General features: G+C 31.0%; 1 protein-coding gene across 2 annotated transcripts in view; it reads left to right on the top strand.

Annotated features, from left to right (window-relative positions):
• LOC118200699 (uncharacterized) overlaps positions 1-15,976 on the top strand; it is a 249,500-nt gene that overhangs the window by 35,904 nt on the left and 197,620 nt on the right. For both annotated transcript variants that reach the window (XM_085823472.1, XM_085823471.1), the window contains exon 5: positions 5,174-5,277. In XM_085823472.1, the coding sequence (XP_085679598.1) occupies positions 5,174-5,277 (104 nt within the window). The remainder of the gene's footprint in view (positions 1-5,173; positions 5,278-15,976) is intronic.

The raw sequence follows: 15,976 nt of genomic DNA, 5'->3' as shown, positions 1-15,976 counted from the left end.
TTTCCTAAACATTGCTTCCGTTTTTGACCCATAATTTTCTTAGAACTCGAGAATTGCTTTTCATTTTACCAAGATGCATGTTTGAATCTTTCAGAATACTCACTGCAGTAGTTGACAGATAAAACGCTTTATCATAATTTTTGGTCCCATGCAAAAGATTGCCCACATACAAGAATTTATCTAACATTTCTACAGCATAATTTATGGTCCTCTTTATACTTCTTTATATGACATTTAATAGTTGCTGCAAGTGTGAAAGGTGATTGACAAGTACCAAAAGGCAATCACGACATTTTGTATACTTGAAATGGCGAATTTTCATCATTTTTCAAATCTTAAAAGAATGAAATCCGCTTTTTATATCTGCCCCAAAGACTATCTTGTGTAACCTGAATTTAAAAATAATATCTAATAAATTGCTATACAAGTTGGCTCCTTGGATTAGACACTCCTTCAGAGATTTTGCACCTATGTCTTTATACGAACGGTCATAGACAATACGCACAGCAGTAGTTCTCTTGTTGATGTGAATTACAGGACTAGGAGGGGCAAAATAGCTATCCCTCTCAAGTTTGCAATTAACAGCATGAGAATGTTTTTCAATTATTCCTGTCTGTAATTGTTCATTAATTAATTTCATGTATTCACTAAATAACCATTCATTATGTCTCAATTTGGTTTCTAGCTTCAAAAACCTCTTTAGCAATTAGGAAATTATTTTTAAGCTCTGATTTTCTTTCATTAAATAATAACTTAACTGTACATTTTCCATTTTCGCAACACAAATTCTTATTAAACAGATCAATAACTTCTAAATCTTCCCGTGATAACGAGTCGCTGTCTCTCATAAAGAATTCCTTTAGACGCCAAAACGACTGATTTAACAAATTTAAATACGCAACAGTCAAATTTGATAACCTTTAGCAATCAAGCTAATAATGTGGCTGAAGCCAGTTTTGTTATTTCCTGGAATATTGCTCTTGCAAAATGCCCGTATGGAGAGAGAGAGTTTATTAAAAAAGACTTTGAAGATGTTCTAAAAGTTTTAAATCCAAACAAAGCAGCATTGCACAAAGTTGTTTCGTAAATTCGCATCTCAAAACACACTACCAAACGACGCATAACTGCAATTAATACATCTCTTCAATATAATTTAAAAATGGTTTGAAGAACTGTATTGCATTCAGCTTAGCCCTTGACGAATCTACAGATATCACAGATCTTTCGCAATTGGCACTTTTTATACGTTTTGTTTCACCTGACTTCATTGTTAAAGAAGAATTATTTACACTTCAAGAGTCAACCCGCAGTGTCTATATTAAAAATGCATTAGATTCCATTTTGAAAACTTTTGATGTGCCTCTTAATAAACTTGTCAGCATTGCAACTGATGGAGCTCCGGCCATGCTGGGTAAAAAAAAATTGGTCTTATTGGGCTTTTAAGAGATGATTCTCAAATTCCAAAATTCGTATCAATTTACTGTTTAATTTAACAAGAATATCTCATTACAACATATCCTGTGTTACACGTTGTAAATTACATTTGCACGAATGCAAAAAATCATCGACATTTAAAAAATTTCCTTGAAGAATTAAAGGACGAAGAACTTACAAATGACAGTTTCTTTTGCATTGTTAGATGGTTATCTAGCTACAAGTGTCTAATCCAAGGACCCAACTTGTATAGCAATTTATTAGATATTATTTTTAAATTCAGGTTACACAAGATAGTCTTTGGGGCAGATATAAAAAGCGGATTTCATTCTTTTAAGATTTGAAAAATTATTTAAAATTTATTTGGTTCAATAATGATGAAAATTCGCCATTTCAAATATACAAAATGTCGTGATTGCCTTTTGGTACTTGTCAATCACCTATCACACTTGCAGCAACTATTAAATGTCATATAAAGAAGTATAAAGAGGACCATAAATTATGCTGTAGAAATGTTAGATAAATTCTTGTATGTGGGCGATCTTTTGCATGGGACCAAAAATTATGAAAAAGCGTTTTATCTGTCAACTACTGCAGTGAGTATTCTGAAAGATTCAAACATGCATCTTGGTAAAATGAAAAGCAATTCTCGAGGTCTAAGAGAATTATGGGTCAAAAACGGAAGCAATGTTTAGGAAAATAATTTAAACAAAAACTCGTCAAAAGTTCTAGGCTTGAAGTGGGATACACATCAAGCCAATTTAAGTTTAGATGTAATCGATTTGTAGGTTTGTTTGATCCGATAGTTGCATTTCTAAAAGAAAAGAAAATAACCTATTCAGAATTAGACAATGACGAGTGGTTAAAAGAGTTAATGTTTTTGACTGATGTTATGGAACATTTGCAAACACTGAATTTACAATTGCAGGGGAAGGATAAAATAATATGTGACCTCTCACAGCGTATTTAGTGTACAGTCAAAAGTCGTTAATCCGGACTCGTCGGGACTTCGGCGATTCCGGATTATCGATTTTTCCGGATTATAGATCATCAGTTTAAATCTGGTAAGATGGCATGCAGAAATTCTAAAATAAAAAATATGAAACCGTAATTTATGAAATAAAGAACAATTATGATCTAAAGGGTATCAAACTTTACAAAAAAAGAAGCTTCATATTTATTTGTTTATTTATTAAACATTTCTTTCAATGTAAGTTGTTTAAGTTGCTTCGTTTTATGTGATAATACTTTCTCTTTAATTCTATAAACAGACATAATTTCTTGTTCAGTTACAAAGTTCCGCTGTTCAAGTCCCGTAATTGCTGTGCCGAGAATACCAACTAACTTGTCAATCGAAATTTTTTCGTTTTCACTAACCTCTCTGTCACCTTCTTCATGTCTTTATCCATTTTTTGCAGCAATTCCACTTTTTGTTTGACGGACATCGAAACGTACTTTCGTTTTGTAGATCCTTTGGGAGCTCCATCGGAAATTCTATTTGACATAATCCAAAGTTCAAATTTACTTTTATAAAATTGTTCTTACAGTCTGCAAAAAATAATAAGCGCACCAAGTTCGAAGATTATAGAACAACACAATCATCAACATTAACTGAAATTGATAATTAGATAATTTTAGCTTATACATTAAACACACACGCGAAAACATATTCTGCGCTTGTGCACACGCATATGCGCAGTCGTAAAGGTCTTACGCGCAGGCGTAAACGCCTTTGCGCGTGTGTCAATGTGGCGCATGTGCAGAAAGTTTTTAGCTTTGAGGTCCGGATTATAGATCATTCCGGATTATGGGTGTCCGAATTAACGACTTTTGACTGTATTTAGTTTTCAAACTAAATTACAACTTTTTCAAAAGGACATTAAAAATAAAACATTTTATCATTTTCCTCGAATTAAAATTTTTTTTCCAATATTAAACAAGAAAAACTCAACGAGTATGTAAAAGAGCTAGAAGGAATATTGACGGAATTCCAAAATAGATTTCAAGACTTGAAATATTTTAATTTGTCTCTTGATGTTTTTCTGATTCCATTTGAAATTAACATAATTCAAGGTGATTTTTTCCATTTCCAATATAATTATGACCCAAAAAGCATCTGGAGATTAGAATTAATATAGATGCAAAAAGATCAAGCTCTGCAATTAAAATATAAGTCGACGCCAATTACTGAATTTTAATTGGAAGTTTGTACCAGAATTTAAGTATCCTGAATTAAAAAAGGCTGCTTGTCGAATTATTTCAATATTCGGAATGACGTACTTATGTGAATCATTTTATTCCACTTTAAAATTCGTGAAATCCAAACACCGATCAGTATTAGCTAACCAGCATCTCAAAGAATTACTGAGATGTGCTGTCACTAATTATTCACCAAATTTTAAAGAATTATCAAGAGAAATAAAATAAATCTGTTTAATTTTTAATATTTAAATTCAATATACATATTTTGTACTTTTATTTATATGTTTTCAATAAATATAATTTTCTGTAAAAAATTTTTGAATACCTTTTAAATACATATTTAATTGCGGTTAGCGAAAAATTTCAAATTTTGAAAAATGGCTCAGACTATCAAGGAGCTTAACCACCCCTGATAAATAGGTACCCTGGTTGGCATTCAATGGTTACCAGTTGCTGAATAGTCAAAAAGTAATAGCTTCTACGCACCATTAGTTCTCCGTGGATTCTATTTTTAGCAGTTGAATCATTCGAGTTCTACTGATTTTTTTCTCATCAGCAATGTGCATACAGGATGTTCTCTGTTAAAAATGCCCTTCTCAGAAGAAGATCACAGTTATATGCTGTGCCTAAATCGAGTAACTCAATCAAGTCCACTACTTAATGAATAACATGCGCAATTTGCTAAAGCAATACAATAAATGATTATCTGCTTGTGAATAAAACCTACATCTTATTTCTGAGTTTGTAAATAATATTTTCTCTCTCTCTGTGTCTTTTTTTTTTTTTTTTTTTTTTTCTGTGAGTGAGCCATCTATAGTAGCAATGTCACATTATTTACCTATTATTTTTATTTATTGAGACATTAACATATAAATCTTTATCATAGATATCAGTAAAGTTTAATTTCAAAATAATACAACATTTCTTGCTTATTATTATCCACATTTTCAAACTTAACTAGCTTAAATTTCAAAGTTAAAAGTCAGATGAGTGATAGAAATAACTGATCCTGTGCATTTATATAAAAACAAACTAGGTTTCTATGATCTGATGATATTAATTGGGGTAACATAAAGTAGCTATCAATCAATCAATCAGTGTATTCTAAAGTTTATTTGCATTCTAATCTAATATTTTATATTCAGTCTTTTCTTCTTAGGAAAGGCATGATATATATTATATAGGAAAGACATAATATATTTTATATCTGACAATTTCATTTTAACAAAAATTTCTTTTATCTTATGTAAATATTTGCTTTCTATTTCAAATACAATTTTCTAAAAACTTTTGCATAATTCTGAATTCTTTACATACTTGCAAAATTTGGAACGAAAATTGGAACAAATTATTTAGGTACTTTAATTACTTCAATTCTGAATTATTTACATACTTGAAAAAATTGGAACCAAATTTCACTTTTATATGTATTTTTTCACATTTCAGATTTATTTAATAAAATACTTGTTTTTTAAAATATTGTTTTAAAATGCAATATCAGATTGTTATCAGAGACTGATGATAATATGTTTTACAGAGGATGTGAAAAATCTGATTGCTCAGGCAACAAAAGCTAATGAGGAAAAATTTGAAGCCATTGCAGCTGCTGAAGAAGCTAAGATGAAAGAATCAAGTTTACAAGTATAAGCCCTTTGATTTACCTATACAGAGTGATTATTTTATTAAACACATTCTGTTAACTTAATGTCCTTATTCATTGAGGTCTTATCTGTTAGAACTATAGCACTATTTTATAAGTTAATTTGTTCTAGTTTTTAAAATGCTAAGTTTTTGATTATGTGAAATGAATTTTTATTGATAACAATTGCTATGAACCATTTGAGCAATATATTCATTTTTACTAAATTATGAGTTGTATTGTTACTTTATACATATTAGATTCTTACAAACTCAACTCCTGATAATTCAATATTCTGTATACCTTGAACATCACTTTTTTTAGTCATTAAATGATTTCTGCTGGTCAGACAGAATATTTATTATCTTTGAAATAATGTGTGATGTTTTGGCATTCTAGTTTTGAAATTTTTGTCTTTCCCTTTGTGACAGTTTCTTGGAACCTATATAACAAATTTAATTTCAGGCTTTGTTCATTTTTTTTGAAATTACTATCTACTTTATTCTTCCTGTCGGTAGAAAAGTGGCTGAAGCTAAATTTTCAGTTTAGTCTGGGTATAGTGTTTTGGTTTATATAGAGGCTTACAAGTATGTTGACTGTGCAAGTGAAAATATGGAATGAGAGAAAAAGAAAACAAATTAAAATGAGAGTAAAGTAAAATATCATGCTTTAAGAGACTGGACAAAGGGAAACATATTAATAAAATAACTGTTTATTGCTGAATCAAATATTAGGACTTGTGAATAACCCAAGCCTTCTTCCCCCAAACTAAACATTTTCAATAATTCGTTATACTCTCTTGGTGCCTATTGGGTTGAGTTTGTGGGACTCCCTAAAGTTGCACCCTCTCGTATTTCCTTTAATGATTTGCAAATCAGTCTAATTATATGAAGTTTATGAAAACAACAGCATTATAAACATTTATATATAAGTAATAAAAGTTTTGTAAATACAATAATAGAACACTTCATTTTAATGAATTATTTTAAGATTATTATATTTATTAACATCATGACTTTAATAAGCATTAATAATTTAAGTCATGGTGTAGGAGTTTGTAAAGTGTGATATAATAATGTATCTTACTTGGTTCAAATTTTATTTATATTTACCAAACAGCCAGTTTGCTTTAGGTGGAACAATTTAGACATTTTCATATCTATATTTCTTTTCCAGAATTTAATTTTCATTTTTAAAAGATGAAGTCTTAAGTTGTGTAATGTGGTTTTTTTTTTAAGAGAATTAAGATTATACTTCTGAAGCATCTTAAAAACTTTATTTTAGAGCATTAATCTGAATGAAATTATGGGCAAAGTTGAATTCTTTTCAAATTTTCTTGGACTGCGTTCTGGCCTATTAAAATCCTCAGAATAAGCGAATAAGTAAGCCATAATGACAATACATGAAGTTCGAGTTCAAATGCAATGAAACGTTTTCTGAAAGATGCATAATTGGTGATCCTGTCATTACAAGCCAGAGTTTCTTTTCACACTGATAAAAACATTAATCCAACATTCTCCTCCACATAGCGCTACTTATACATAAAAATTTTCTGTACATTCTTATTAATAAACTAGGTTTATCATTACTCAAATTCTCAAACATACTCATATCAAATGAATGATGTCCTAATTATTACATAAATCTAATAAATTTTAAAGCTCAATTTAATGAATATCAAAATTATACAAATCTTTGTTAAACGTTTTCAGTTAAAATATTGGATAATAATATTATAAGCATAAAAACACTATACATTGTAGGATTCAAAAGACTATAACGTAAAAATATTTTGCAGTAGTGTGACTACAAGAACGTTTTTGTGTTACTACATTCTCCCCCTTTTCTAAATGTGGTTTATCCCAAATCACGGGGTCGAAAGCTTGCGGTGCATTTAGTAACCTGTGATAGAAAGAAGGGACGTCAGTTGAGCAGAGAATCAATATCAAATTTTGTGTTCGTTTGGGGAAGAGTGCTACGGAGACTTTTGGAATGTTAAGCATGTGTACAGAAGTGAAACAGTATCGAGAACGCAAGCTTTTAAGTGGCATTGTTGTTTCAGAGAAGGCAGAGAAAGTGCCAAAGATGATGAATGCTTTGGCCATCCCATGAATTCGTGCTCTGATGAAAACATCAAAAAGGTGTCTGCTGTGGTATGTTCGAACAGGCAGTAAACAATTTGCCAAATAGCAAAATCAGTTGGGATATCAGAAGCCACATGCCAGCGGATACTGACTAAGGATCTTAAGATGCATAGGGTGTGTCAATACATCATTCCCCGCATGTTAAACATAGATCAAAGTTGAATTCGAATGGAAATGGCGAGAAACTTAATCTTGGCTGTTGACAAAGATCTTTCCCTACTTGGCAGAGTTGTTTTACTGGAGACGAGAAATCGTGTCTTTTGTACGACTCGCAAACCAAGAGAGCATCGGCAAGGTGGAAATCACCACAATCTCCATGGAAGCAAAAATTCTGCCAAGATTACTCTAAAGGAAAGGTCATGCTAGAGGTATTCTTTGATATTCAGGACATTGTGCATCTGAAATTTATCCCTGAAGGACACACTGTGAACAAAGAACTCTACGTCGAAAACCTGCGTTGTTTGCTTGAGTCAATCTAAAAGATGAGACAAAAAATGTGGGCTGAGCAGTCATGGTTGCTGTTTCATGAAATGCTCCTGATCACCGACCCCCTACTAGTCAATGACTTTCTTGCGAAAACGAAAACAACTGTTTTGCCTCATCTTCCCTACTTACCTGATCTCGTACCCTGTGATTTCTTTGTATTTCCTGAACTGGCAAGATGCTTGCAGAGTCGTCAGTTTCAATCTTCAGATGAAGTTAAATGTGCATCTCAGGCTGAATTAAAGTACATGGCCGAAAATGGATTCCAGACATGCTTTGATGAACTTTACAGGCGCTGGCAAAAGTTGTTGCGCAAGGGTCTTATTTCGAAGGAGGATGTGTTTCTGTAATTTAATTCCTAATTGTTGCATGCATACGGATTCGTTATGAATTGAATGCACATGTCCGACGAAAAATGAATAAAATTTATTATTATCACAACAAATAAAACAAAATGCTTGACTTTCCTCAGGTATTCATACAATATTCCAATATCTCACAGTAGTTATCTTTTGAACTTCTAAAGACGTTCAACAGAACTAAAGGCCGGACCACACCAGTACGCTCGCAACGTAGTTGATGCAACTTTTTTCACGCCGGCCTGAATTCGTGTGACGCAGAAGATGTAAAACTGAGTTCGCTGATGTTCAGCTTTTACGTCCGTAACGTGAACAAACAGCCATATTATGTGTCATAATCAGAAAACCATCTTGCTTACCCGTTTCAATATGGTATCAGGACCACAAAGAGATGAGTTTTTGCTTAGAAATATCATAACTGTATACAGCAATAAAATAATCAGCATTGTTCACACCATCTTCAGATTTCTCAGTATATAATTCAATTAGCTTTTCTCAGTTTGAAACGTTTTTCTTATATTTCATCATGAATCATAATATTCTTATTTTACCTATTATTATTGTTTTCATTTCTTATTTTATTCATTATTATTATTGTTTTTAATTTAATTTAAAAATGTGCATTGCAAATAGAAACCCTTATGTAATAATATTTCTGCATCTCTTTATCATATATCACCTATAAATTATCTTTTTATTTTTACTTTATTGCATATTTTATCATGCACATAATTTCTCATAAACTGTCCAAAATTTGAACTCCATTCTAAATTCAAAAATAAATAAAAAGAAAAACAAAAGACCAAGGGAGGGGGAGTTTAAAAAATATGAAGATGGCTTTATTATATGGTGAATGGTGTATATAAAGAGAATTAAGTAATTTAATTCTCTTTATGTACTGTATATATATATATATATATGTATATATTTTTTTTTTAAAAAGTTAAGTCAATTCCTACTTAGGTCCACAAAGAAAAACTGAAGGGGGGAAATTACAAACATAATTTTTTTAAATTAAAAATTTAAAAATTTTAATATGTGAAGAAGCTGTATTAACATCAAGTGTCATTCAGTACAAGTTTAAAAAATTGTATTTGAACTTGAGTGTATGAAAAAAAATTATTTTATTAATGAATGAAAATTTGAACAAGATATACGGAGAATGTGAACTAATATTAGGAATTTAATTATTCCAGATATTCATTTCGCAAACGAGGCAGTAAAGGAAAAAAATCTCTTTGAACAGGTCGCTCTATAAAACATTAATAAACATTACATTACAATAAATCTTTCGGAACCATTCTCGTCATTTTTTTGCGGTTTTGCCTCTGCTTAATGAAGTAAAGTTTCAGCTATAAAAAAATCATCTGATTCGGACAACTTGCCACAAACATATAGAAGCACAGTGAAGTAACAAGATACAGCTCCGTTGACACTATATTAAAGTGCCACGTGGTTTTTGGTATAATTCAATTGGCTAAATGCACTCTTTGCAAGCATACTCGTTTGGACGCTTTTTCGCTATTAACACAAAAGTGCATTCATCAGCTACGTTTTGAGCGTAGCCGTGTGGATGGGTCTTAATTCAAAACAGAGAAATGTAGAGAAAGCTAATCCGATTTCACTGTGAATTCACAACAGCAGTTTTCTGAACAAAACTCACAAAACAACTACTGAATTGAGAGGTTTTCTACCTTTTTATAAGCTTTTTAAATCATGCACAAGTTTGTTCTATCAATTTCTTGAAATCAAAATGAGATATTTATTTATTAAATGTTAAATGCACGAGCCTTTGTATTTTTAATTTTCTGGCTTAGTTTTCTCTTAATAATCATCACACGCTGCACTGCATGGAGAATAAAACAATTTAATTTATAATTCTACCTAGATTAGCTATTTAAATACCAAATCCTTAATAATATTTTTTCGTTATAGACTCAGTCCGGGAACTTTTGAATCCTACCTCATATTATACTTACACACAATGCTAAATTCTACTATTCAAATAATTCAATAACAAATTCACAAACAAATAAATGTGATAATGATAAAATTAAATTCAGATAATATCAATAAACTTAATCACAGTTCTTTTAAAAGTCAGTCATATAAAGCACTTTACTCCTGTATTTCAAATGGGCACAGGAGTTTGACTGGTGTTTGAATTGTTCCATCTTTAGTTTTAATATTTTTACCTGTTCATAACAGCCAAGAAAAGCTTTGGTGATCCTACCAGTTTTCCAGATGTTCATGGAAAACATTTGCCGCCTATCAACACCAGATCATTTTGAAATTTGTCTTCTTTTGAGTTCTGAACTGTATGTACTGATAGTAGGTTCATAAGATGCATATATTCACTTTTCCATCTCTACCAGAATAAATTTAATAAGTTTTCTCTGTAATTAAAGCATTTCATTAAAATATCATAGTTCGGAAAGTCAGAATTGTTCAGTTTTATGTGGGGTAAACTCAGAATTCTTCTGCCAAGTAAGAAAACGCAGTCAATGAAGGTCTTCCCGTTGCTTTCTTCAAACTTGTTTTTGTTGATCTGACCATCCTGTCATAAAATCCACCCTCACCACACTCCCCTTTTAAGAAGTATTTCAATTTGATTTGGTGGGGTGGAAAATATTACCTTATATCAGAGTGATTAATTGATCTCCATAATTGCTTTATGTCCACTTCAGCTCGTTTAAATGTTTCAGCATTAGTCGTATAGATGATATAACACAAACCTCTTCTAGGTCTAAATCTTTTGAAAGTGAGCTTGAATTCTTCTGTTGTTATATAAGTGGTTCTGATTCATTTGGGTAACTGAGAACAGAAGTGGGAGATGTGGAGTTGATAATTGCCTCTGTCTCTATCAATTTAACTTCCAGTTCCTGAAATAAGACTGATGTTCCTAAGATTCTCCTCAGATATATCTTAACTGACTTCACAAAGTGGTCTTCAAAACCACCCCTATCAGACAGCCTTTTGATTGATAACTTTGATTAAAATTTGATAGATAATTTCCCAAATAAATTTTGCACTTCATCCCATTTATGATTTTCCGTAACAGATTCGATTCTCGGTTGCTTTGTGGAATGTCCTTGCATCATCACTGTAGATAACAGTGCAAATGTCTCTTCTTCCAACAAATTTTCGAAAAGCTTGTTGGAATGTCTGAGCTGCCAAGTCAATAGTCAGTTCCCAATGTATCGTTCTGGTTACGGCACAGGTGAAGAGCAGTGCATAAGTCTTCTTCATGGTATCTTCATCTTTAATTATAATGGTCCTAAAGAACCCTTGAAAAAGGTATGTTTCTGATATTCACTCAGCTGGTAGTGGTGCAGGAATCTGAGTTACTGGCTTTGCAATTTCTGTCATAAAATGCATTTATATATAATACTCTTAATTCTTTGTTTGACTCTTAGAATCCAGGTTTCCTCCGTAAGGTTGGTCAGTGTTTCTGCTACACCTCCATGTTTTACTCTTTCATGACAGCCCTTAATGATAAGATCAGTGGCAACTTGTCTTGCACTTAGCAACAAAACTGGATGTACTTCTTGGTGCGAAATATTAGCATATTGAAGACGACGTCCCATTAAATTATACCTCTTTTATCTAGAATAGAGTTAAATGGCCTAATGATTGAATTTGTTCAGAATGGTCTTCCTTTAGATAAAACCAAATATTCTTGAGGAAAGTACTCCGTCTGTTTTTTGATCTAATACTCTTCAGGCAGCTTTCACATTATAAATAAATCTCTTAATCCATACTGTGATTTGTAATACGTTGCTAAGTTTGCTGAATTTCCATGTGTCAAAAAGAGTTTTTGAAGCGATTTCCACAAAAAAAAAAAAAAAAAAGTAGTAGAATTTTCTATTCCAGACTCAGCTTCTAACAAATCAAAAATTTCATTACTCAACTGTGGCCAGAGGTCTTCATCTTTCCTTATCCATAGTGGTTCATTCCGTCACATTTCCTTGTCTTTAAGAGCACAAAGATGTAATCTCTAGACAACAAATCTGCAGGGTTTTCTTTTCTACAACAGTGATTCCACCAGTGTAAATTAAAATGAGTTCTTATGTCATCAATTCTGTTTTTTACAAACACTTTCAATTTTTGAGAATTGCCTTTGATCCATTGAAGATAAATATTTGAATCATACCAGAACTAAAATTTAGTATCTTTTATTAAGTTCCAAATTGTTTTGAATGTACTGAAATTATCTAGCATCTACAAGAGGCCTAGGAAATGTAATTTATACAGTGGTGAAAGTCTTAATTGAGGCTACTAAACCTGGACTAGGTTTTCTAAATAAATTAATTTAGTTAATTTATCATTTTCTTTTAGTTTCAATAAATGCCATAATGCAATTCTTCGCATGAGTCTTGATAAGCTTTTGCCAAATCTGGTGATAAGGATTCATCCCAGTTCAACTTTCTCTTCCATATTTCTTGAAGTATCATTTTTGCTCTAACTGTGAATGAAGAAATAAGTTCAATTAGGTCAAACAACTTTCCAACAGTTCTTATCCTACTTCTCTTTGATGATTTGAATCATATACATTCTTCATATTCATCAGTTTTTTTATTGTTGATTTTCCTCAGAATGCCAGCAGTATCCAAGTAACTTACAGAGTGAATTGTCAGAAACCCTTTTATTATTAAACCAATTATGAAGTAACTGTATTTTTTTTTTTCCCATTTCCTCATGTTAAATCTGGCTTCTTCTGAAACAAACTTCACCTACCTATGTACTTCAAAGGCAGATTCTTCTGGCAAACTATGGATAAGATTACCAACATATCATTTGTTACTTCAGGTTTGGAATGCAGCTGGGACTTGACGGTCTAATATACTTGTTTACCTGGTGTTTCATAGTTGCATTTAGCAAAAATGGACTTGATCTTAGTCCTAAACTAATCCTTGTCACAAGATGCGTCAAAAACAATTTGCATTTTTGTAGTCAATTTATCTTAACGAGTTATTGCTTGATGTGGCATATAATAAACTTAAGTTTTATTTTCAGACTTTCTCGGCTATTCCTCAACATGCTTTGAAATAATTTCATTATACTGATTAAGAAAGGAAGAATTTGTCTTAAATTTTTTAACTAATTTTTGAAAACATCCATCAGCATTGACATAATTATTGGATAAAGATTCAGCATTTTCATTGCACGAAAGAGTGACTTCGTAGTGACCATCAACCATTTTTATTTTTTTGAATTCCCTTAAAACTTATCATCTTTTAAATTATCATTTCATGCGATTCTCAAATTTTCAAGTTAAGTATTTTCTTTAATCTCCACGTGTTTGATATTTTTATTTCGAACAAAGTCTTTATTACTTTAATTTCCCTATGGTTCAATCTGATTGAGGTGTCTGATCTGTTGAACATATATCCAAGTGTTGTTTCCATTTCCACTTAAGATCCTGACATTATCTGAATCAATGAATGACATTCTTAATTTTTCAGAATCTGATTTATGGGTCATTTGTATTTATTTCTATCTCTTTACAGTATTCAATAATTTCTCTACCAGGTCCTTTAAATATTGCTTCAAAATACTGGGAGTGTCCATACCTTCTAAAGTTATAATTTCCTTCAAATTATAAACATTTTTCAAGTTTACCTTCACAGGATTACTTATTACTGTTTTTTATGGTCTTGAATTAAAAACAAAAATATTTAAAATTGTCTGGCTTATCACTTCCACCTTTAATTTAGGAGACATTTGTTTATCAATAAAAGTTCTTTCACTACCAGTGTGGAATAAACATTTAATTTTTACTTGCTTTGCATTTTTGCTGAGACAGCACAGCTATGACAATTTATAAATATATGTTGCAACCCTCTCCACTTGAAAAGGAATAATTTGAATGTGATTTTATATCACTGTCATCTATATTTATTTTGTTTATTTCATTTCTGGATAAGCCTTTTGTCACTTTTCCCTCCTCACAAATATAATGGCTATGTTTTAATCCCATTTCTTGCACCATATTCAATCCCAGCAAAATCTAGAAACATGACTCTTTTAAACAATTAAAAAACAATTTTGAAAACATAGTAAATTAGCTTTCCATTTACTTAAAGGTAAAGGACATTTATCCATCTTATAATCATCTGTAGAACAAAATATAGTATTTCATTAGATGTTTAGAATTGTCAGATTTCCCATACTGCAAAATTTTCATTTTATAGGCTTCATCTATCCTCCAAAATAAGTTTTTTCGCATGTTTCTATTACCCTTTTTAAAAAAAAATGAGTTAATTTTGAACAATTCCACATTTCTTCTTTTTTAATAGATTTTTTTTATTATATTCTAATATTTCTGATCTTCTGGAATTAATTTTGCTAAAATTGCAAAAGGAAATTCACCGTAAATATTTATTTCTACTCCAGCTGTTTTAAGACTTTTGAGTAGAAATCTGAGTAGTATTTGTGTAATGTAATTGTCTCAGTTACTTTAAGTACGAACATAATTTCATGGGAGTTAAGCCTAACAGTTTGTTTACATGTGCGTGTACAATTCAGTTTTACGCAATTGTTCTTTTAATAGTTCAATGGATACATCATAATTGCTTTGCTTTAATATCAATTCTTGTATACAGTTTAATACAGAATCCTTTAAGAACAATTTTAAATAGTTCAATTTATCAGTTTTTGATAATTGTTTATTTTTACCTACAGCTTCTAACTATCCCCAAAATCCTTGCCAGTTTTTATATTTACTGTCGAAAGGTTCTTTTTTAAATTTTAGCAGTTTGGCATTAGGATAATTAGTAATTATTCCTTTTTCAGAAATTCAAGAGGATTTACTTGTGTGCATTAATTTTACTTTCATTTTCATGTTTAAAGTACCTTTCTTATTTTGGTTTGGTTTGGAACTTGTAATCTTTTCATGTTATTCCTGGCTTGTCAGATCATCAGCTTCAAGCAGTTCTAATTCACTTATAATGCTTTCTATGGTAGAATAAGATTTCTCTTTTAAGTGATGTTTTAAATCATCCAAACCTTCAAAATCAGTGTTGTCTCGTGTTAATTTGTCATTTATTTTGTTCACAGTTTTAGTTAAAAAAGTTCGAATAGTTTTTCTTTTACTCTGTAACTTCTCTAATTCACTAGGTTTTACCATCTGTTTTGTTGATCTGATGAGCTTCAGGGACAGTAATTGAACCTATTTTAGGTATTAATCCTTTATTTTCACTACATAGTCAAGGAAAATTTTACACTTTTAACTATACATAACACATCTTAACTACATTCTAAACATTAATATAATTTTAAAACAGTTATGGCATATCAGTGCCATCTATTGTCTAGAGTTCATGACAGTGTGTTCTAGTCTAATACTAATCCACAGAATGCATGAATAAATAAGCAATAACTTCAGTTTATGAAGCTTGTGTTCAAATACAACAATAAAACACTCTTTTAAAGACAAGCAATGGGTGATCCTTCGAGATGTTCCTTTCTCACTGATAAAAACATTAATCCAACATTTTGTGCGCATAATGACATCTATACATAAAAATTTTCTGCAGACTATATAAGAATGTTAAATATGTTGTGAAATACATAAAGCAACTCATAAGTAAATTTATGAGCTTTATTACTTAAAAAATATTTTTTTTCCTCATAATAGAAACTGTGTTTTTCCACTTGATAGCTATGACAACAGTATATATAAGAGTCATTTATCAAAGAGAGTTCCACATCAA

Source organism: Stegodyphus dumicola, chromosome 9 (assembly GCF_044657685.1).
Source record: "Stegodyphus dumicola isolate Sdum_Otavi_A_Nest chromosome 9, ASM4465768v1".
NCBI classification, from domain to species: domain Eukaryota; kingdom Metazoa; phylum Arthropoda; class Arachnida; order Araneae; family Eresidae; genus Stegodyphus; species Stegodyphus dumicola.
The sequence above is the reverse complement of the archived record's forward strand: the minus strand, read 5'-3'. Positions and strand labels throughout refer to the sequence as shown.